This window comes from Heloderma suspectum, chromosome 9 (assembly GCF_057233095.1).
Source record: "Heloderma suspectum isolate Gila_16-S chromosome 9, 16-S_ref, whole genome shotgun sequence".
Classification (NCBI taxonomy): Eukaryota; Metazoa; Chordata; class Lepidosauria; order Squamata; family Helodermatidae; genus Heloderma; species Heloderma suspectum.
The window spans coordinates 5735735-5759727 of record NC_139466.1 but is presented as its reverse complement, the minus strand read 5'-3'; the positions used below and the strand labels follow the sequence as shown (position 1 = coordinate 5759727).

The 23993-nt window shown below is 43.9% G+C and overlaps 1 protein-coding gene across 5 annotated transcripts in view; it reads right to left on the bottom strand.

The window, feature by feature from the left end:
- Positions 1-223: 223 nt before the first annotated feature.
- LOC146338374 (integrator complex subunit 6-like) overlaps positions 224-23993 on the bottom strand; it is a 33324-nt gene continuing 9554 nt past the window's right edge. Inside the window, exons 3-19 of one of the 5 annotated variants that reach the window (XM_084813597.1) lie at positions 21379-21528; positions 20702-20791; positions 19663-19846; positions 18033-18161; positions 17390-17553; positions 16710-16862; positions 13769-13901; positions 10804-10898; positions 9987-10097; positions 7714-7929; positions 7483-7606; positions 6650-6792; positions 6271-6502; positions 3769-4152; positions 1641-1734; positions 844-966; positions 224-491 (exon numbers count right to left, since the gene is read on the bottom strand). In XM_084813597.1, the coding sequence (XP_084669723.1) occupies positions 311-491; positions 844-966; positions 1641-1734; positions 3769-4152; positions 6271-6502; positions 6650-6792; positions 7483-7606; positions 7714-7929; positions 9987-10097; positions 10804-10898; positions 13769-13901; positions 16710-16862; positions 17390-17553; positions 18033-18161; positions 19663-19846; positions 20702-20791; positions 21379-21528 (2706 nt within the window). In that variant the 3' untranslated portion in view covers positions 224-310. Of the gene's footprint in view, positions 492-843; positions 1241-1636; positions 1735-3691; positions 4153-6270; positions 6503-6649; positions 6793-7482; positions 7607-7713; positions 7930-9986; positions 10098-10803; positions 10899-13768; positions 13902-16709; positions 16863-17389; positions 17554-18032; positions 18162-19662; positions 19847-20701; positions 20792-21378; positions 21529-23993 lie in introns of those variants that run through there. The other 4 variants (XM_084813594.1, XM_084813592.1, XM_084813595.1 and 1 more) reach the window with 4 other exon arrangements.

Genomic DNA, 23993 nt, shown 5'->3' with positions numbered 1-23993 from the left:
CCACATTAGTGGTCAGCATCATTTCCCTCTTCAGTGTTTTTTGTTGTGTGCTTACAGACATTTTCCAGCAGCACCCCATTCAGGTTAGGCACTTATTAGAAAAATCATAAAATGATTTTTTATTATATACAAGTGCTCAAAAATTTTTCTCATATATATATGTATATATACACACACACACACCGTTTGATATATCAAATTAAGGATCTGGTAAACAACAGTGTCCAAAATAATCTCTTCTCATATGAACATTTAAAAAGTAAAATACACACACACATACATATATATATATATTTATATATATATATATTTATATATATATATTTATATGTGGATAGATGGGGAGGGGATTTTTTTGTTTTGTTTTAATCCCAAAGTTTCCTTTAAGCGCTTCCAAAGCCAAGTCCACGTGAAGAGTCTCCGTCCTCCTCACAAGATGAAAGAGAACTGAAGTCTGGACCTGGGGAGCCTCGGGCGCGCTTTCATAATGTCTGCAGACAAAAGAGAAGAGAGGCTGAGGTAGGTTGCTTAGTGGCTACCAGGGACAGTAGTCACAGGGCTCTTGATAGCTTTCCTCAACCCAGTTTAGCAGCTCCTTTACTCTCAAATTCAGATTTACCCTGAAAACTCATGCCTGGGTCGGCTAGCAGTTCTTGGGAACCTTCACCTTCGTGTCTGGAGCGACAACATGCACTACCACCACGGAGGGAATTTTCTCCCTCTCTCCTCTTTTAGGACAAAGGATCTCTCCAACACAAGTGCAGATAAAGATTCGACCTGCTGCTTAAAGCAGCATTTTAAAGTGTCTGAGAACAAAGGTTCAAGTGAGTAAATTCTCATCACCTGCAGGAGAGGGCAGCATTGGGTATTTTCTTCAGCCCATTGAGCGGTTCAGGCCCTCCAAAGTGGAGTGGGAAGGGAGGAAGCCACACCTGCAGCAAATCCATCAGGGTCACAGCCCAGTTTCTGGCGAAAGAGGTTTGCAAACGTAAAAACTCCACCCTTCTTCTTAGACTCCAACAGAAAAACCGCCTGGCCACCAGGATGGCAGGGGCAGCCGCCGCCACGTCCTCTTCCACTCCTCTGCGACACAGCAAACTCGTTCTCCCTGGCCCGTACATTCGTCTTGCCGGCACACTATTATCTACTGTTGACATGATTAACTCTGTTGGGAAGGCTGCTGAACTCTATTTCCTCTAGTATTCTCTCTAAGTGCTGAATTAAGACCCGTTTTTTAAACCTAAGAAAGAGAGGGGGGAGGGGAGCCATTTAATTTGGGTTTTGCACTCATCTTCAACTTTTCCTCTGAAACACACAGTGACCTTTGCATTACTATATACAATGGGATGATGTTGGCAGACTCTCCTCTAGGTTTTCCCCAGAACCGACCTGTTGCGTGTTAACATTGTTAAAGACTTCAATCAACTAGGCAGAAGTCTTACCCAAGACGTTTTGTCTGTCAGAAAATATTTAAAATCCATCTGTGGGAAAATCTACTTACAAACCTACAAATAAAGAGTCTGCCCCCTGTGTGACTACTGAAGGGAATAATTTCAAACAACAGCAACATATGTAAAAAACACAGGCCACCACCTAAGCACATGCATTTGTTTGAACTTGTGACAAATCTTGATACAAACCTTGCTGCTTCTTTGATAGCAAATTCAATGAAATATTTTTGAATTTCCACAGGGCCTTGCACTTCTTCAAGAAGAGAGAAGATTTTTTCGTAATCTACAATAAAATCAACAAATACCAAATGTTAGATCACACACACATGGAGAAAAACACCCCCTCTTGCTTTGCCTTTAAGCACTGGCCTGATTTTTCCAACTTTACCACACAGTGCCACACTAGAAATGGAGGAGACTTTGCCCCTCTCAGACATCCACTACCACTCCAGGCAGGTGGGGCCGGCCCCTCCTCTTTCCTGAACATTAGCAGCTTCACAGGAACTCATGGGACTGGACCTGGAGATGAGGAGTGAGCCTGCTGTTCACTTTATCACAGAAGAAAAGGCCTTTACCTCTCCTATTTGTGCCATTTCCTCTCCTCCCCTTTGTAAATGCATTCCCACATTTATTTATTTTTTATTTACAACATTTATATACCGCTCCACATCTAAACAGATTCCTGAGTGGAAAGCAATGAAACAAAAACAATAAAAACACCGTATTAAAATATTAAAAAATAAATAAAACTTTAACGTTTTTAAAACAGAATACCAATAAAAAATTGTGGCTTGGTCAACCAAGTAAGGCTTCTTGAAATAAAGATGTCTTTAGAAGCTGCCAAAAACAATATAATGTTGGTGCGTGCCTGACCTCCAGAGGCAGGGAGTTCCACAGAGGGGGAGCCATCACCCTGAAGGCTCTACTCTGGGCAGATTCCAATTGGGCCACAGGCCCATGCAGAACCACCAGGAGCACAGCCTCTGATGACCTCAGTGAAGAGGCAGGTTGATAAGGGAGAAGTTCGGCACTATGTCAAGTGGCCTGGTTCCAAGTTGTTCAGGGCTTTATACACTAGTAGCGAAGCTTAAACCTGGCCTGATACCCAATAGGCAGCCAGTGCAGTTCCCTCAGCAAAGGAGTTGCATGCTGAAAAGGGGAAGCTCCTGACAACAGCCGATCTGCTGCATTCTGCACTAGCTCAAGATTTCAGACCAGCTTAAGGTTAGCCCCACGTAGAGCACATTGCAGTGATCCAGTCTTGAGGTTACTAGTGCCTGTACTAACTGTGGCCAAGCTATCCCTGTCCAGGAGAGGCCATAGCTGGCAAACCAGGTGAAGCTGGGAAAAAGCACTCTGAGATGCCATGTCCACCTGGGCCTCCAGTGACAGTGATGGATCTAAGGGCACCCAGAGACTACAAACCTGATCTTTCAGAGGGAGTGCAACCCCATCCAGAACAGGCAATGAGCCTATCTCCCAGACTCGGGAACCACTCAGCCACAGGGCTTCCGTCTCACCAGGATTCAGCTCCAGTTTATTGGCCCTCATCTAGCCCATCACAGAGTCTTGGCACTGATCCAGGACTTGCATAGCCTCACCTGATTCAGATGTCACAGGGAGACAGAGCTGTGTGTCACCAGCACACTGATGACGCTTGGCTCCAAATCCCCTAATGACCACTCCCAGTGGCTTCATATAGATGTTGAACAACATTGGGGACAAGATGGCACTCTGTGGAGCCTCATAACTCAATTGCCAAGGCGCCAAGGAATGGTCACCCGATGTAACTCTCTGAAAGCAACTTTGCAGGTAAGACTGGAGCCCCTGTAACACAGTGCCTCCAACGACTCCAGCACCCCACAGAGTCGATCCAGGAGGGTAGCATGGTCAATGGTATCAAAAGTTAATGACAGACTGAGCAGAATTAACAGGGTCATACTGCTCCTGTCCCTCTCAATTAACACATTAATACTCAAACAGAAGCGACAATGATTTTCCCACTGTTTCACCTCACAGGTATCCAACATGAATTCCATTATGATGTGTATCCGTTTACAGCTATTCTCCAAAACTTGGGCATCAATTTCTGCCCATTCCAAAAAAGGGGCATCGCGTTTTAAAAGGTGCTTGTTATGGCTGCCAGCATAATAAACCTCAACTTTTCTTCCAAGCAAATATGTTTAGGATAGGAAGAAATGGAAAAACCAAGAGCTTCGGGCAGAATTGAGACAAATTACCTCCTATCATGCACCTGTCAAAATTCTTTCTCTACTGCTTTTCTGTTCGGGAAAGGAGGGACCAACAGGTGACTTACTTCTCCCAGGCTTGCGAACTTCCTTCATAACTTTGATTTTGATAACTTCGTTGTTCCCTTCAAACATACTAGGTGTTAGTTTCACAGAATTTGGCACAGTTCCAGGCACTGGCTCTGCTGTTAGTTTTTGGTCCTCCAAAGGCATACTGTAGTTTATGGGTCCCCGAACAAGAGAGTTGACAACAGGCCTGTGATCCAGTCCATCTTCCCCAATACAATTTAGTTCACTGGAGTCCATGTCATTTGGCAGGTCGTCGTCCGCCACAGCAGCAGGAGATGGGGGAACCAAATCAGTCAGCAGCCCATCTCCCTGCTTGTCCAGTGACTGGAAGTTTTCCACTTTCTTCTCACCGTTGCCATCTTGGACCGTGTTACTATTTGCATCTGCAAGAAACAAGGCTTTGCACTTAGCTCCCCCAAAAGCAGAAAGCTCTGTAGAGGTCAAAAGGTTCAAGACCAGCATCTAGAAACTGAGAGTACTTTACCGGGGGGGGGGGGGGGGAGAGAAAGACCTCAAACGAAAAATGGAATACATTTGACTTCAGTGTCTATGAACAAAACAGGCAAGGTTGTATTTAAATAGCCCTTTCAATGTATAGCAGGGGTGGGCAACTTCAGAAAGTCCAGGAGCCATCTTTGCTCCCACGAACCTCAATGGTACCGAAAAATCTAAATAAACAAACAAACAGTGGCATCTGGAGCACTAAAAAGGGTCAAAAATTATTTGTTTGTTTGTAAGCTAATTTAAACCCCTTTGGTGCTTCATAGTAGATACAGAGTGATAAAAAGGCCAAAATGGCTGCTCCGGATGCCATTCCCCCACCCACAATTTTTTTTTTTTTAATTTTGGGGGGCAGCAGGGACCATATGCAACCCGTACGCTATGTGTTGCCCACCCACTGTATAGAATGCCTTGAATTCAACTTCACAGCAACTCTGATGTTGGATAGTACCTCTGCTTAAATCCCTAAATGGCCTAGGACTGAAGTCTCTGAAGGACCCCCTGCTCCCATACAAACTTGCCTAGCTGTCATTGGAGACCCAGCCTCTGGGAGCCCACATTGGGTTGGATGGTTAACAAGGATAGGACCTTTCTGGTAGCAGTGATTCTTCCATTCATCCCTTGATAAATTTGATGATTTTTAGGTACCACGTGAAGATTTTTGTCCCAGCTTTTTAATGGCCTTCAGTGTTTATACTGTTGTGCTGCTGTTTTCACTGCATTCCATTTTATTTGTTCTAAGTGATACTGAAAGTCACCTTGAATTTTATATTAAAAGGAAGGGAACATTTCGTTCTTTAAAAATATGAGGAATGAAGGCTGAAACACAGCTAGTGACTAACATCTTCTGAAAGGTTCATATTGGAGCCAAGATTAAAACCTCCCAGGTTGAAGTCTAACAGTATTACACTGAACCAGACTGACAGTGTATTGTTAAAGGTGGCTCTCTGTGTTAAAGAAATCACAAACAAAAGATTCCAGAAAAGCCACCATCAGCTTGGCTTGGCATTTGCAGACACATTCTATGCAGATACAGGAAGCAGCAGGATTGCCTGGCAGCCACACAGCTAAAAAGCATGCTGCATTTTCCTCAGTATATTTTTTGATCATTCAGGAAAGCAGGGGGGATTGTTTCAGAATGCTTGACATGAGAAAAAGTTGAAGGAAGCAAGCTACAGAATTTCTAGTGATTTAGAAGCAGCATTTGTCTAGGATCTTCTACGGCAGATTTCCCCAACCTGGTGACCCTCCAGATATTTTGGACTTCTACTGCCATCATCCCGAGCCAGCATGGCCAATGCTGGGAGTTGTATTCCAAAACATCTGGAGGGTCACCAGATTGGGAAGGCTGTTCTATGGTCTGGGGAAAGAGGACAATGTAAGCTGTCAGATTATATGACAGAGGGTCTTCCTGGCGATATGATAAGCATCATTGAACATTCAGCCTCTTCTCTCTGCCTTATGAAGAACTTTGAGTTCAGCTCTGAGAAAGTAATGCTGTTTTGAACACATCCTTGGGATGTCGCTGCAAGTGTCTTCCCCATCCTTCCACTTTACTGTTTCACCCAGGAAAACATGCAGGGCGTAAGATTAGGGGAGGCACCTGCTGGTGAGAACAGGAAAATCCTGGAGCTCTCGTATACCATTTATTTCCCTTTGTTTTCCTTGAAAGACAACCCCCGGTTCTCATATGGCACTCAAGCGCCGCTTCACACTTTAAGACTTAAAACATTTATGGGCACACCTGAAAATTTAGTGCGTGCACACATGACAAAAAGGCTTGCCTCATACAAGCATCTGCATACAACTGGCTGCACCTTCCTGCTTCATGAACAGGCAAGGTCAACCATGGGTTTTCTGTCCTGTTATGTATGAATGAAAAGGACCCTAAGAGGCACTGGCAATCATTCAGGGCAGATTTTTAGAAGAAAGCACAAAGGACGAATAAATGAAATAGAACAGAGACCAGAGAAATTGCAACTAGCCATAATTCTAAATACCTTTGTAAGCTGGCATAGCTTTGAGGTTGGGGTTGGACGGAGACCCTGCAGCTAAGGGGGGTCCCTTCCCACCAACATGATTGGCTATTACTGGTGGTGACTGGGGCCGTCTCAACAGTGGGGACATGCTACGCCTTCTTTTCAGGGAGGCAGGGGTGTTGGGCTCTCCTGGGCGTTTGATTTTGTTCTGCGGACCGGCGACAAATTCGTCTGCTTCATCAATCATCATTCCCTAGGGGGAAAGAAAACATCAACATCACCCATTTAGAATAAGTGCGCAAGTAGGAGCAACCCCAGTCATTCAGGAATTGAGACCAACTACTGGGGGGTGGGGGGAGCCAATGAAATGTTTTGACCAGTCACAAGAGGCTCTGCCTACCTTCTTATCCTGCTTGAAAGGGTTACCAAAAGTATGAAGCCTCTTGGGTTGATCTGGGTCAATTTCCCGAAGCGGAGAAGGCATCATCTTTAGGTATTCCTGGTAGTTCCCCATCTGAGCCACAGGCACACTGTGAAGGCAATCTGCAACCAAGATGGGAAAGTCAATACACTCCACTGTCAGACGTTTCAACAACCCTCCCTTAAGCCCTCCAAAGCCCATGACCAGCCCCATCAGGCCAGGTTCTCCTTTGACATCATGACCCACTGTATAACTGCCCATCACAGCATACCAAAAGCTAAACCTCTAGTATCAAACAATCTCATGCCAAACAACTGCTAAGTAAGTTAACACATAAACCTACAGGCTGGCATATTTGTTGTTCTTGCTTTTTACTTGCGATAGTGTTTTCCAGCTGTGCCCTTTCTTGTGCCACTGTTATAAAGCATCAGTCCCCATACGCTTTAAAATGCAGGAAGGTGATGTATGGTATCTAAGACTATTGGATTTCCTCCCTGGAGAACTCAAGGAAGGGGTGGACAGGCAGCTGGCGGCAGCTGGGATGCAGGCCATAGCTCTAGCAGAGCCCTGCTTTGCAAGCAAAAGGTCCTGGGATCAATTCTTGACATCTCCAAGTTGGGCTGGGAAAGGCCCCTGCCTGAAACCCTGGCAAGCCATTGCTGGAAGTCAGTGTTGACAATACTGGGCTAGATGGACCAAGGGTCTGACTCCATACAAGGCAGCTTCCTGTGTTCCTCTGCTCCACCCAAAGGGAACCAAACCAGAACCTCACTTCAGTCACTTTAATGCCAACCAGGTGGGGTAGCACTTACCTTCATCCTGGCCTAGAATAAGTTTGTGAGTTTTCAGTAAGTTAGTCCTCATTCGGGTTAGCTGGTCTAAAAGACTGCGGCGAGGAATATCGTAAGCATTCCGGTATGCCTGTGGCTTCAGATCCTGATTTTTGGAAAAGAACAGAATCTTGGTTAACTTGTCCCCTTCTTGCCACACAAGCAGAAGATGCAAAGCAAGCAATTTCCTTCACCGTGGCACCACAAACTCACCTTGTTCAAGAGTCCTATGTGGAAGCCAGCAAATTCCTTCAGGTTCATTTCAGGCAGCCTCAGTGGAGATTCGCCCGAGATCCCTTGAAGTAGCTGTTTGAAATCTCTGCTCTGGATCAGGGAGAGGCCACTGGAATTATTTTTCACTTTAATGCCCGTCTCTTGTGGCGCTTTCTTACCCACTGACCCTATTATCCGCTCCGACTCTATTTTTGTCTACAACAAAATCATACAGCTCATTAAGGGATGTGAACAGCACTGCAGACACTTCTAGTATAAAATAAATTCCTACTACATCAAAAAGGCAGCCAAAGCATGCCCTCTACATGTTGAGAGAGATTAAGGGTTGCTTGTAACAGGTCTCCTCAAAGATTCAAGGCATACAGCTAAAGCACTATCACGATCATCTCTAAAGATTGTGCAAACTTTCAAGTTACATGGGGCATTTTCGTAAGTGATCTTGAAGAAGCCTTTTAGTCCAAAATGAGTCACAAAATCAATGCAGCTTTTTCATGGGAAAAACAATGGCCACAGAACTCTTCGGTAGGAAAGGAATCTTTTAGCTCCCCACCCCACCCTGCACCCAGTGCTGCCTGCCCTGCTATGATTAGTCACATTTGCTTGCTGCTCCACAAAGCATTCTGTGTAACTTGAAAGCTTGCATATGCAGTATTTATATGAACCGGAGTTAGTCCAATAGGGGCTACTGTGGTGCAAAGAGATTAAAGATTTGCGCAGGCAGGGCCAGGATTCAAAGGAGAGCACGCCCAGTTCTGTGCACTCACACTTTTGAAACTGAGTGGAGTTTCAAAACCAGTTTGGGACTTGGCAGCTTTCTGATCGGAGAAGCACATCAACAATTCCATTGGGTTCACCTAAAATAACTCCTTGGTTTCTGCCCCTAGCATTTAGAAACTCTGTTTTAAGCACACTTGCTAAAATAAATGCCACATGGTTTGTTTCCTTTACTAGAAGTTACTAACAAGTTAATTTGTGCAATTTAAAGTTCTTGACTACCGCATAGCAATAATGCATTATCCCACTTGGAACCTTTATAGAATTAACTGTTTGGCTTTTCCAAGAATAAGCACATATCCCACATCAAGTATTTTACATAATGTACACTGACTGGCTATCTCAAACAACCTCTACAAAGGACACAGACACCAGCTGCCCCAACACAAACAGCAATAACATTTTTAAAGTCTGTCCCTGACAGACGTAAGAGTAGCTACTCAAGGCATTCTGATGGTTTTATTCCAAGTGTCCTAAAATGTGCAGGGTCCCACTGAAAATCAAAGAGACTTGAGAGTGCTTTAAGTCTCAGCTATTCCAACTGGACTCGCATAAGTTAATTTTCCATTTGCATCTTTTAACCCCTCCACCGCTCTACAAGATCTTCTTTAGACATTAGACTCTCGCTTGAGTATTCCAAGATCTTTTACCTGGGGGGGAACACTTCGTTTTTCTAAAGCTCATGTATCGTATCTAGAGGTAGCAAGATGCGCAAGTGGTTATCCAAAACAGCAAAGGGTGGGGTGTGGGTTGCCCTTGTTACTGCAAACAGACATAAAAAGTCCACTGCTTTTGTAGTCCCTGTTTCAACCTTCTATCAAAAGCAGTGGAAATGGCGCTGCGCATAGAGGGGACCAAATGCAGAAAATTGTGTACGAACAGTGCCCAATTTAACTCTTCAATTCTCATCTGCAAGACAGTTTAGGCCACACTAAGCAAGGATAACTCCATAGCATTCTTTAAAGCGTTAGCCACCATCTAAACTTTTCCCTATTCCATACAACTTTCATCTAAAGCCCAGCAAAGCCAGAAGAGAAGCATTTGTAGCATTTCTTACATACCAAGGGGAGGGGATAACTTGACTAAGCAAACAAATGGTCTTTCCTTAGAGTTACAATTTATAGTTCTTTATAAAAGCTGTTTCAAGACAGACGTATGGCCTCCAGCCACAGATGAGCAGTTGCCACTGTTTCAACCATTGGCAAAACTGATCGAGGTGCTCACTGGCAGCAGAGTCACACAGCTAAAACCCAGCAAGCACTGAACAGGTAGCTGAATTGTTGCCCTCCTCTATAACTTGCACTAGGGGGCCCCACCGCAAGTTATTTGAAACAGAAACACAGTCAGGTCTTCACCTATCTCAAAAATAGGAAAAAAGGACATTCCTTAGGTGATTTATTTATATAACCAGAGCAACACACACTAAAAAAAAATAATAATCAATGTACTTCTAATTGCAAAGGTTTTGTCGATACTACCTGTTGGCTGAGTTTTTTAAGGTAAGAGATAACACTGTAACTAAGTCCACAATCTAAATTATCTGATATCAGATTTGGAGCTCCCATCATCCTTAGGGCTTTCTTTAATGGCTATAAGGAAAACAAAATACACAAGAGTAAGAAGCGTATCAAATCTTTCTTTTTTTAAAGAAGTGTTTGTTTGTTTTTTTAAAAAAAGGTCTCACAGATCAGTGTACATGAAGCTAGGGCACAGCCGAGTTGATGCTCCAGCATGCCACTTTTGGAAGCAATGATTCAAGTAGTACATCCGGTGGTTTAGCCAACTCACAATAGGCATCAGACCACATAATCAGCGTGGCACCGTGCAACATGGCACCACCAGCTGTTTCCGCACAAAAGGCTAGAGACACTGATTGCCGGGATGATGCAAGTCCATACTGCGGCATCTTGCCCAAGCTATGCAAGGTCATTTATGCCGTCCTCACCCACCCAATTCCCCCCACCCCCCATCCCTGCCAGCTCTGTCGTTAAACGCAGTCATCTGGGGGTGCTAGGAGCTTGCCCACATTACTAGCTGTAGCACAGGAATCTGCAGTTACTTGGCCCAACAATGAGGGGGTGGTGGAGGAAATAAAATAAAAATAAGCATTGGACTTGGGCTAGACAGCAACTCCAAAATAATATTTGAGGAGAGACTGTAAGTCATTCCAAGTTGCAAGCATTAAAGACTTCTGAATCCTGGCATGTGAACGGTTTTGCTTGGAAGAGCACACACGCAAGAATTGTTCTAAGCCACCAATCTGTTTAGACCCATCAAATGGACAGAGGTACATACCAGTAAGTAGTAGGGAGGCATGGTTTTTAAGTAGTTGTCCAAAGCTTGCCGCCACTTCAGATTTGGCTTAAGCTTGTGAACCTTAAAAAAGTCATCTGCAAAGAGGAGAAACAATTCAAGTTACACACATACACACACACACAGTTGCAGTCAAAGTATATCACCTACATCTTCCCCCACAGAATTACCCCTTAAAAACTGAGGTCCATTTGCATTTTCAAATGGCAAATCCTCCTTCTGACTCTCTTATATATCCAATTTACAAAGACAGGCCACAACTCAGTCTGGAGCAGGATTTTACCACAGCAACAATCACAAATTTTAATGAAGGGAAAAGGCATTTCTTAGTTTGAGAATTCTGAAGCTTGGATTCCCCTCAGTTTAAGAGACCAGCTCATTCCTTATATCCCTTCATGATTCCAAAACATTCAGGTGGGGGGAACACAGGGAAGGGGACCACACCATGAAATTATTATCTGTGAGACTGTTCAAAGTGAATGAAACGTTTTAAAGTGGGTATTTAAGTTATATACGGAGTGCCCAAGCAGCTCCTTTTAACATAAAAGTCACCAAACTATTCCCAACAGAAACTGGACCTTTCAAAACAGTATCCCGACACTGACTTCTTTTAGGTAGACAAAACTGTGTATAGCTTATTCCTAGAAGAATCCAATGGCTACTTTACTACCCAAAGCCATCATCTGTGCTCACCAGGTAACCCCATAGTAAAGCTGTACCCCTCGTGTATTCTGGGGTGTAGCTTGGCCATGAGGTACCTGTGGCCTTCCATTCAGAACAGGAATGGCAACCCAGAGGTTTTACCATGGATTTCACTGCTATCTCCAGTTCATGAGCTCTGCCAATTTGGGGCAGCAAACCATGCTTACTTTTTAATAACATAGTAATCCTTATGGAAAAGTTGGCCAATAAAAATATACTGTAGGCATCAGAAAACAAGAAGAAGAATCAGAGGAGTTGCTACACATCTGACAAAACAGTCTAGTAATCAAGGATGCTGGTGAACCTTCTCTAAATGTGCATGTAGAGAAAGAAAAAGCTACATCAGGAAAGAAATTTAAAATGGATTGTAGCAAGGAGGAGTCCCCTGTTCTCTTTGGCCCAGAGAAAGGAGAGATTGATTCAATACACCAGCAACCACACTGAAGCAGCAGAATGTTTGAACTAATACCATGCAAAAAAATTGGGGTGGGGCGGAGTCCTCAGCAGTTCTCCAAAAACTCCTATTAAAGAGGCATCCCACTACACAATTTGAGATGGGGGGAGCTGAGCAGGGCTTCTGTTTTTAAAATGCAAATACCATAGGTCTCTTAATAAATGCTCAAACTGTATTTTTGCAAACCCTTAACCATTTTGCCTCAAGGAAGCAAACACTTCAGGATGGCACCCAGGAGGGCGAGCGTAATAACCCAGTGTAGAGCTGGATGCACTTCCGCCACAGAAGCAAGGAACAGCTCAAGACATGTGGGACGCTGCCATTTGTCACCCCGTGTTCACAAAGCAACGTAACTACACAGCAAACATCTTGTCTGTGACTCATGCAGTCTGGAATCTCCACCCTGCTGCTTTAGCATTTTAGTCAGCTGGACTGAAAACTTAAGGCCTGCAAAGAACACGTGAGTGAGAGGTACAGATGCTGGAAAAAGGACTCCGCCTCACATTTGTTTTCTATCATGAAAGAAAGAGGTGGCAGGGAAGGAGGAAAAGACAGAGCTGTAAAATGCATACGACACCATCACCAGGTCCTAACTATGACTTTGAAGTTCACCTACAAGGCAGGAAAACACATGCACTTCTGAACTACAAGCTCTGGGCATTTAAAAAGGGGGGAGGCGGAGAAGAGGGAGACAAGATACTCAAATGGCATACATGACCAGCTATGGGCTAGAGTTGATGGCCAAGCCTGTATTGGTAAGTTTTAAGTGGAGGAGGAAGAGGATCAGGAATATGCTACAGAACAGATGCAGACAAATCCACACAAAGCTGATGTGTTTCTTTCCATGAAACTTGTAAGACAGAACCCACCTTCAGCCTTCTACACAATGCTTAACAAGCAGAATCTACAACCAAATCAGCTAACATCCAAGAAACTATGCATGGTAAAATTATTTCTACACTATTTCAGTATGCGAAGTGCCTTACAATCCTTCCTGAGACATCACAACAACCTCTGGAAGCAGGCAATTTATACTGTATATTGGGAGAGGATGACAAGTGTATGGCTTGCCCAAGGCCATACAGTGATACTAGAGTTAAGCAGGAATCTGAACCCAAGTTTAAGTCCAACTGCTAAGGCCTTTGAAAACACTGGTTCTTTAGTTATTATATATCAGCTACTCTGCTTTGGGAACCAAAATCTCTAATGTAGCCTGCTAAGTCAACTTGGGGTTCCTTCTGGATTGAAAGGCAGAGCACAGGTTAAGTAATGTAAATCTGTTTGGGAAACAAATCCACCACAGATGTGCTTCTGTCCTGCAAAAGAAAGGGAGAGCAGGAGGAAGCCCCCCAAATGGTATCAAGATAGTCCTCTGTGGGCTTCCTTCTCCCCCAACACCCCTTGGAATTCTGAGCCCAAGTTCTCAAAGCAAAAAAAAAAAAGACAGGGGCCACACAAGCTGCTGCAAGAATATGCAGACACCACATCCTGAAAGAGGGAAAAGAATGGAGGTTGAACCTTACTCCAATTAAGGAAGAAGCTACGAGTCTAGGAGGTGAGCAGCATCAAACATGCACTGGCAGCAGGTGGCTCTCCTCCTCTGCTGCAGAGAAAAAAAGGGAGAGGGGGTGTAAAAATCCTCTTCCCCCAACGTAGCAGTTTGCAACACTCTTAGACTCTCTGGTCTCCCATCCCGTTTAAGAAAACGGCTGGCAAACAAACATCACGGACAAGACAGACAGACAGACTAGCCTCCTACTCAGTTGTGCGGCGAGGCTGCGCATTACTCACCTAGCAGAGGAAGCAGAACAGGATAGTTGTAAGGCATCACAAAGAGGTTGACGCACGTTAGAGTGGTGCTGGCCTTTAAGTACCCAAACGGATGGCCAAGCTCACTGTATTTTCCACTGCTGCTCACAAATACCTAGAGACCACAAGGGAAGAGACAAGGTTTACATACCAAAAGCTACCAAGACTTCCAAACCACTTTTAAAAAGGAAAACCAAGAGTTCTTAAAATCCAGTAGTAACTTTTTTTAAAAAGTGGCGCATATTGTATGTTTTTGCAAGACAAAAGCTGCACAATGATCAATTTGCTCCTTGACTTGCAAACACAGGGGTACGTCCCATGCAATTTACTAGTGTCTTGCCTTCTAGGAATGCTGTAAGTACAATGCTACTGTAGTTTGTTTTTATCTGATTTTACTGTTCTTTCTGGGATGAATGACATTTATTTTTTTAATCAATTGTGTTTTAATGTTCTACTATGGTCTTACACTTTTATCATTTTTAAACTGTGAATGTATATGTCAGAAGTCACCTTGGGAGGGTTTGACCTAAAGGTAGGCTGTAAATATTTTAAGTAAATACATAATACCATCACACTATATACCGAAACATCAGCTTCATTGCTGAACAAGGCTGGCCAGCTCATGGAGCTTTCTCATCTCAGTAAGACTGAAACTTCAAAATATTGGTACTACATATTTATAGCTGAAATTATTGGTAATATAATTATCCTTATAGTTTGATATCCTCCTGCCAAAGAATTATCTTGCACTATTACCACTTGGTCAATATTCTCATTAAGAAGAATGGCAAAGCTGGTTTCCATGACTCAGATTGACTTTACAAAAAGAGAGCTCACACTGCTGGATGTTCCCAAGCAACTATGCATATGATCCCTTAAATCGGGGAGGAAGCAATCCTATGGCCTCTAAGGTCTAAGGAGCCATATGATGTTTCGGATTCCCAGCTCTGAGGTTGCAGATAGCACTCTGACCCCAGAGCTGGGAATCGGAGCTCCAACCCCCCTTCCCCACCCCTCACAGCTGGCATGGAAAGAACTGTGCCAGCTCCCTCTTTGTGGCTGGAACACAACCTCAGAGAGGGGGGAAAGGGGGGTGTTTCAGTGGGAGGGGAGACCGGAGAGGACAGGATATGAGCTGTCCTGAGGCCTCTCCAGCTTCCTTCCCTCCCCCTCTGAAATGCTTTCAGTAGACGGGCAAAAAAACAGGGCTGGATGACATGGAGGCAAAGACTGCCTCCGCCACTCCTCCTGCCCAGCACAGGATGCTCCTAAGCCTCCGAGTTTGGGGGCTTACGAGCATCAAGGGCACAACCCATAGGACTGCGCCCTTATGTTTTATAAACATATTATGGACCAGTCTTCTATGCTTCTGATTAAGCATATGATGGCTCTGAATCAAGTGAGATTGAGCAAGTCGCAATATAATCCAGTACCAGTCAACAGAACACTAAACCTTACAGCAGGGCTTCTTCTGTTCTCATCGTATATTTATTATTCCAATCTATGAAATTCAAATGCTTATGCAGGCGTTTGTAGCCTTCACCAACACTGTAACAGTTGTCGTCTTGTGCAGCTTAAGTTCCCTTCCATACAGCACACCTTAACTTTTTTCTAAGTTACTCTGAGGCCACATTTCTTGTCTTGAAGTGGGATATAAAGTGTTAAAACTGAAACATCTGAACTGCCATCACTCAGCAGCACACCTGAAGTACTGCTGCTGCCCTACCTAGCTCCTCCCTCTCTGCCCTCAGACAGTGGAAAGACCTGCAGTCCCTTAGGAGGAAGGCAATGGGACCATCCAACTGCCAGCACTCAGAGGGTGGCGATTGGGGGGGAGGGGGGGCTCTCTCTCTTTTGCCTCAGTGGAGTCAGCCACATTTAGAGCGGGAGGGAGGGGAAAGGATACACTACCCCAGAGCAATGCAGCCTCCACGTAATTGTATTTGATTTCTTTTAAGTGTAAGTGGATCAAAAGGTAGGATAAAACTCAAATAAAACTCAAGAGGGAAGAACCTGCATTACCACTTCATTGACTGAGCAAGATCTGAGAAGCACATAAGATTAGAACCCCAGGAGCAACAGTTCATCACCAAAACCCAACTCTGCAGAGCCACGCTTATGTAAAGGCCATCAGGGGGGTCTCCCACATGTCAGCAAACAAAGCCATCTTCACCCCTTGCTCAAAAGGGGGTCTCACATGGTTAATACGTACAAACTTTAACAGCCAGCAGATTTGACTTTCAAAATAAAAAGTCAACTCTTTCATGGTTCATCTGGAGAATTTTGGCCTACTCAGGAGCTAAATGAACCACCCAATAGGCTTATAAGGCAAAGTATGCCACAAAACCATCCCAGGATGTAGAGACATTGGTGCTCACTTGCTTAATTGCCTTTTAAGGGATTAGGAAAACACTCTGCATCCAATCTACTTTCCACTCAATTCAGTGGCAAAGCATTTTGCCCCAAATTGCGCAGCTCTCTATCTTTTGCCTCTTGTTTTAAAGTACACTATCTGGATGCTACACTAAAATAAGCAAAATGAAACATGTTGACCTATTTGAGATGAGTATCTATAAACATAATCTATAGGAATTTCTATAAAAAGTTATATGAGGGTTGCTCACTTTCCCAAACGCATCTGAGCTCAGTAAACATCACTACTTTTAAAAAGTGGTGAAAATGATTCAGGTACAAATATGATATATTTATCATAGCCTTGTAAATAAGACCACATGCTCTACTACTCTGCCATAGCCCCATTGCTAGGGGAGAGATAAACTTGTCCAAGGCTACACAGTGAGGGACTTAACTTGGTTCTACCATCTCCAAGCCCACTGTTCCATCTACTGCTCCATCACTGTCCTCTCCTGCAAGTTTGCTCAGCATTGTGTTGGGATCCTTGCAATGGGTATCTAGCAAATACCTGCCAGCATGCATGAGGTGACTTTCGTTCCAAGATGTACTGTGTTAAGGGCGATGGCTCAAGCTCATACTTGTCAAATGGAAGTTTATCGATCACCATGGGTTCGCAATCCACACAGGAGAATCTTACCACCGGATGTGCTGTGCGGGGAGGCTTGAAAAGAAGTAAGGCCAAAGTCAGAACCATTTTAGAGAGGGAAAAACAAGCCACAACTTTGCCTGGAATCAACCCCAAATGTATTTACCTGTGATCAAAGAGTATTAATTTATGACATTTCAACAGGTCACAAGTGTTATTCTCAAGACAAAGCCTCTCATAAGCCTCCACAAGCAGTTGCAAAGAAGGAACATGATGCTGTGATTTAATACCTATCCAGCACTTTTCTTAAATGTTCAAAATGCTTCACATACATTATCCTAATCAACTGGAAGGTAGGGCCATATTATTTCCTGTGTGCGCTCACGCTCACATGGGAGGGGGAGGGGGGGTCCTGAGGCTGAAAGACCAGGGTGTGCCTAGGGCCCTCAGTGATCTCCAAGCTGCAACAAGCACACTTCAAGAAAAATATAGTTTTGTTGCTTTGAAAATTTAATCTGGGGCTTCCAGTTCCAGCGCATTCTTCACTATGCTACTTCAGCTCAATAGTCTGCATGTATTAGTCTAAAGCCTCTATCACGTACCAGCGTCGGTGAATTCTGATCAGGCCAAAAGGATTCTGGAATTGGCCAATGCCCAACAGGAACTCCCGTTTTAGGGTTAGGACGCACATAGATAAGTTTATGACAGCTGTGCCATGGCTGGGAACCAAAAGAATTGATGGGCCTTGTGGCATCAACAAGTCCATCTAAAATCCAAAGAAGAACAGAACAATAAGTGACATGGTATATTAGCTCCCCAGTGTTACCTTTCCAATCACTACTTAAGTTTTATTCAATAATACAGTGGATCATCTATGTTTTGTCCAGTCTGCACAGACAAGCAAACTGTAAAACTCATGTTCTGACCAATATACTGGGGTGAGGAACATGCTGAGGTCTGGGAAAAGCACACCTCAAGAAAATGATAGTTTAGTTGTTTTGAAAAATTTAAAAACTTTGTAAATGCTTATAGAAGAATAACTTCCAGAGTAATAAATAAACCACTTTAATCTTTCAAATAGTTAACAGGCAGAATCCAAGGAAAAATTAATCAGGTGCAAAGTAAAAATACAATTTTGTACAGTATCCACACTGATTTTGCAGGGTCATACTATATTTATTTTGTCTCAACATGTTTGCACATCTGTTATCAGAATAGATTATAAGTATGAAAAGCCTACTGTACCTTCCCCAATGTGCGGTGGGTCTGGTCCTGATTTCTCAAAATTAATGACAACACCGCTCTGAACTTTCTGAGCTAATGATTCTAAGCACTGATTCAACATTCGTTGCGTCCGAACACAGTATGAGCGTCCTAGAGCGGAAAACAAGTGAAACAGCAAGGTTCTGAAGGCAAGTTTTGACAACTTTAGGTTATGCAAGTTATAAGAAACATACTGTAAACCTAAGAACTACACTGGTGTCAAGGCTAATGGCTTGAGCATACAAATGTTTTAAAAGTGCTAAGGAAAAGTAGCAATATGTATAAAGACTGCAACAATGCTAAGATTGAAGCAGTCTGTCCATCCTATCAGTTCACTTTCTGGAAAAAAAAAACCCTATAGGAAAGGCATAAATATTGTTGTGTAGGAGGTACAATGCTCACCTGCTATTGGCATTCAGATCTTCCCCACTTCAGATGCCTGGCCTGCATAAAGCTACAGAGGGAGCAATCCTATGTCCCCAGATAGTATCTGGGGTACATGGGATATTTCGGTTTCCTGGCTCTAAGGTTGGAAACAGGACTCCAACCTTGGACGCAGAAAACCGTGCTCCCCACCCCCTCACAGCTGGCATGGGGAGAACCGCTCCAGCTACCTCTCTGTGCTCAGAAAACAGACAGCAGAGACGGGGGTAAAGGGGGGCATTCCTGAGGGCAGAGTGGCAGCCATACAACATATCCTATGACCGCCCCAGCCTCCTTCCCTCCCACTCCCCAAAGCCTCCGCTAGACAGGCAAAAACGCCCAGCTAGCTTAAATGCAGAGTGGGAGGCATGATGTGCCTCCAGTTCTGCAGTGGATACTAGGACGCCTCCAAGTTCGGAGGCTTATTAGTACCCAGGGCGGATCTGCTAGGATTGCACCCTAAGACTATTTCGCTGCTCGCTCTCGCACGCTCCCCCTCTCGCTCGCGCACACCCCCCCCTCTACCTCTACCTAAATCTAGTTCAATCACTCTGTGAGGCTAAGAGCAGCCACTGAGGAAAATAAGGTCACATATTTTTCATGAAGTTATTATGAGGTGGTTGTCCCCAATCTTACCTCAGAAAAAAACTAGTATTTCTCCAAGAAAATACAAAGAAAAAAAATACAAAGCTTTATGTGAATAGAAACATGGACCTCAATCATTCAAATTTGCACAGGGCTGCTCGCACGCTAGCAGGCCACACCACTAGCGCACGGGAAGCTAGCGGATCGTGAAACGAGCAAAAACGCATGGAAAGGATAGAAAGAGAAACTGTTTCTTGTATTGCTTTTTATTGTTATTGTAGTTGAAACTGTTTTTAATAGTGCATTTTAAATACAATTTTTAATGTTTATATGTAACCACTTACAGATTTTATATTAAGCAATATAAAACTACTACTAAAATGCCTTGAGAAGCTCTGCCACAGTCCCAAGCAACCCAGTACTGAAGAGGGAGATCGTACATACATCTGTATGCAGCCCTAGGCATGGGCATGTTAAATTATAAATGCAATGGGAATCTGAGCCAGAGAATGTTCATCTGTGACTGCACTAACATCCCTCACTATTTCGAAGTAGACAGACTTAAATTTGAAAGCTAAGAAAATGTAAGAAAAAAAGCAGCTACCTCCTGTGACTTCACACATTTGTGTGATAGCAGAGTCATCTGTGGGAACACTCCCTAACTGTTCAGGTTCCACTGAAGAGGCTCCAGGCAAGCGCAGCACAAGGGCAAATAGCCTTTGATCCCAGCGAAATGGTTCTTTGGTGAGCTCGCTACCAGGCAGGGGGGAATTCAAAGGAAGATGGAGCTAAAAAGAAAGACAGACATTCTAAAGACTTTGCTAAAATGCTAAAACATATTTGATCCAACCTGAAAAAGCACATGTAGCAAGTTCCATTTTCTGCTAAAGTTCCCAACTAATATCCATGAACTATCCAGTGGTCTATGGCATGAAGCAATGGAAAATGGGGAAGATGACAGACTGGGTAGAGATTTAATTTCCACCATCTCTTCTTTGGTGCAGCTGCTCAAGTGTTTGCTTCAGATGGTTAGCTATGAAGTTCTCAGGGAGACCCTGGGCAAGTTAGGGAACAGGCTGTAACTCAATGGTAGAGCACATGCTTTGCATGCACAAATCTCCAAGTTCAATCCCTAGCATTTCCTGGTAGGGCAAGGAAAGACCCCTAACTGAAACCCTGGGGAACCAAAACCAGTGTAGACCAGTCATCCCCAACTGGTGCTTTCCAGATGTTTGGGGCTTTAATTCCAGTAAGTCCCAGCAAGTATGGCCAGTGGCCAGGAATGCTGGGAGTTGTAGTCCAAAACATCTGGAGGGCACCAGGTGGGGAAGTCTGGTGTAGACAATACTGAGCTAGATGGACAAATTGTCTGACTCAGTATACATCCGTACGTTCTCCCAGTCTAACGTCTCTCACAGAGCTGCTGAAAAGTACCACATCCCTGAGCACCCTGGAGGAAAAGCAGGACCATAAATACAAAAAATAATTCTGCACAAGACCGTTATCCATAATTCTAAGTCACACCAAGCCACTTTAATACCGTAGAGAGTATTAGGTCAAGGGTATTTTAAACCTTCCAACAAGCAAACATGTCATATTCAGTGCAGCTATTTTGCACTTTAAAGCTTAGCAGCACATCTTACCTCCTCTTGAACACCTGCAGTATTTGTCAGTTTATTTCCATCAGTAATGGTAATTAAAATAGAGGGCTCCAAAAAGAAAGGATTCCTTCCCTACAGAGGAAGAAAAATATATCCACATCAACATTTTAAAACACAGAAAAAGTGTCATTAGCGATGCATAGAAACTACCACCCAAACTTGATTAAAAGTCACCAAATTCACAGAAGCAGATGTTTGAACATAAGGTGGTCAAAAACACAATAGAAAGCAAGCCAGGTTTACACTATACTGGTCAAAACAAAGCAGGAGTACTGGGGCAACAGGTTTACGCTCTACTGCTGTCATGTTCTAGCCTCCTGCTCTCTACCAACTGACCAAATCAAGGAGCAGCATCTCAGCTTTGCTCACTCCCAGTTGTAGAAAGCCAGCAGGGGAGTGGCTCTGGGGCTGCTGCAATTTCCTATCCCTTCTGGCTGTCTACAAGGGGATGGAAGATGGGCACGCACAGGCCAAGAGTAGCTTGAGGTTGGGGAAAGGGCAAGATTTTCAGCGTCTGGTGGTTGCATGAACAGGTTCCCCCAAGCAGCCTACTTGATTTCTTTTAAGCACATCAGCAACTGTTCTCAGTCTCTTTACAAAAGAGCTGTGAAGATTTTTCAGATGGTGAAGCAAGGGAACTAAATGCCAGCATCCATTACCTGTCCATAGTTGTCTATTCCAGACACTAATCTGTTGAGGTTTAGCAGGTCAAATGATGATCGAAGAGCCTGTCCAAGGGTCGTCAATCCCGATGCTTGCAGATTTTTCAGTTCATTCATAAAAGTGGCATGGTTTTCCTTCCAGCCAGCCTATGAAAGAGCAGAAGTCCACACTTACTTTGTGGCAAAGCCTACAAGACAAATAATTGCTCTTTTTGGTCAATATGTCAGGTCTGAGACAGTTAAACTCTTCGGAACCATTCACTCAGGTAAGCGCAGAGTGGAACCACCCATCTGTCCTAAGTATTCCTACTTGCCCATTTCTTACTTCCGCACAAAGTAACTTGCCCAGCACTTTTCCCATCCCAACTGTTAGCAGCGTCTTTCAGAACCCATCCCAATGTTTAATTTAAGTGAACAGTTACAAAGGGCCTTTGAATCACTGCTAATCCTTCAGTACTATTAAGTTAAACTGATGAAATTTACTGGGTAGGAACATCTGCCAAATAAACCACCCTACTTGATAACAAACGGAGTCCTAGCCGATGTGTGTTCCTGAAGAACAACAATGGAGCATGAGACAACTTTCCCTGGTGTTTTTCTTGTGCTGGGAAAAAACGGGAACACCATACATGAACCAACTCCTAGTGACATGCCTGTACTTTTACAAAGGCAAACTCCTCTATGATCTCTACTTGGGTCACTAAAGACCCTCCCCATTTCCTGACATCCCCCACTGGATGGAGGACAATCTTTCACTACTCTCAGAAGCAGTTATCACTGGACCAGGTGTGGCTCAGATCCACTATGTTCAACCACGCTCCACTCCATGACTGCATATCATAGAATTGTTTTAAGTTTCCTAGTCCTCAACATGCAGAAAATCTTTAAGCAGCAAGAACAGTATTTGCTTGACAGTTGAGAGACTAAAAGAGGTCTAAGGAGGAGCTTCTAGTGGCCAGTGACTTCACACCTCCCCACCCAGTAGCAATGAACCCAGTGCCCCACAAATCACAACCTGTCTTAACTATGGCACTATTTTTGAAAATTAGGGCAGCATCTTTACTTATTTTTTAAAATTCAGTGCTTGGCATGCTAAAGTCTTCGCTTACACACCCACTCCCTGGCAATATAAGATCTGGACAAAATATTAGTCTCTAAGCAGCCAACATTCTCACTGCTAGTATGACCCATGTTGTACATTTCTTAGAGGGCCAATTCATAGGGAAGTTTCCCCAAACTGATGACCTGATACTTTAGCTCCAATCTTGAAGTGCAAGAAGCAGTTTCTAAAATGGCGGTATCATGTTGCAGTGGATTTGCGCAGCATGCCCTTATGTACAGTGTCACCTACTGTGACCCCAAAATTTCTCCCACTCTGCTATCGCACACAGCAATAGTGAAATCCATTCTCTGAGCGCCAGTCCTTGTATAACCAAAATGGCGCCATCCATGCACAAGAGGGAGGTAGCAGCAGGCTTGGAGGAACCCCAAGGTTTGCAGAAGTACAAAACAGACATTAGAAAACTAGTTCATATTGTGTGTAATGCTTTTCTGGGTCAGGAGGCAGAGTGTTCAACTCTCTCTCCTCTCCATTACCTCAGCCAGTAGAAATCTAGGTAGTTGTGTGCCTGCCTCCAACTGGCTGACAGGATCCCAAATACAGCCACAGGGTACCCCAGGACGTGCGAGAGTCTATTTGTTTGATAGCAGGTACTACACACCATACTAGAGGGGTTACTAGATATCAGTCAGGCAACCTTATTAGGAGCTGGCAAGATAGCAGTGAACTAAGAAACAGCTGAAGTTCTGGTGTCTCCCTCTTGCCTAAAGCACCCAAATAAGGTTAGGAACAACCACGTGAGAAAATCTAGTGGATCACTATCCAGTTCCAGTATTTGCCCCATCATGGGTGATGCCTAATCACCGAGAAGGAAACAACTATGAGACAGACAGATCGGTGATCTGAGGTTTTCATGATGGCCATTTGCCACTTGGTTATAATCAGTTTCCACATGACAAGAGGCTACATTAATCCATTGCACTCTGTAGTTCTTTTAAGAGGAGACAAAGCCTCTCACCCAGTCGTCAGCATCTGACAAGAAAAAAAAAAGCGAGTTGACAAACTTTGATTTCAAGTTGCTAAAGGTCAGTGCTTCGCAAGCAACACTGCATGATACAACAGTGTTCCTACCAGCAGAGAAAAATAACCACAGAGGCGTGACTATGGATTGAGAGCCAGAAAAACAAACAAGGAGGGGCAATTATTTAAAATAGGCAAATTGCCAAAGAGAGGCTTGCATATCCCCCTCCCTCAGAGCTCTAGTCCAATGGACAGTTTTTAAGCCTTCTGGAGACCCACTTTCTGCAAGCCAACGATGCGTTAATGCTTCAGCAGGCTCTTGTCTCAGCAGATTAACAACATGCCACTTTGCAATTACATAAGAATTTCATGGGTGAGTTTTAATGAATGGCTTGTAGCAAATGGGGCTCCTTGAATACCTGCAGCACCTAGTTTTTCAAGCATTCATTAAAAGTCACACACCCAAACAGATGGACACACCACCACGTCTGGTAACAACAGAGGCCTTCCACATCACCTATCAGCACCCCAG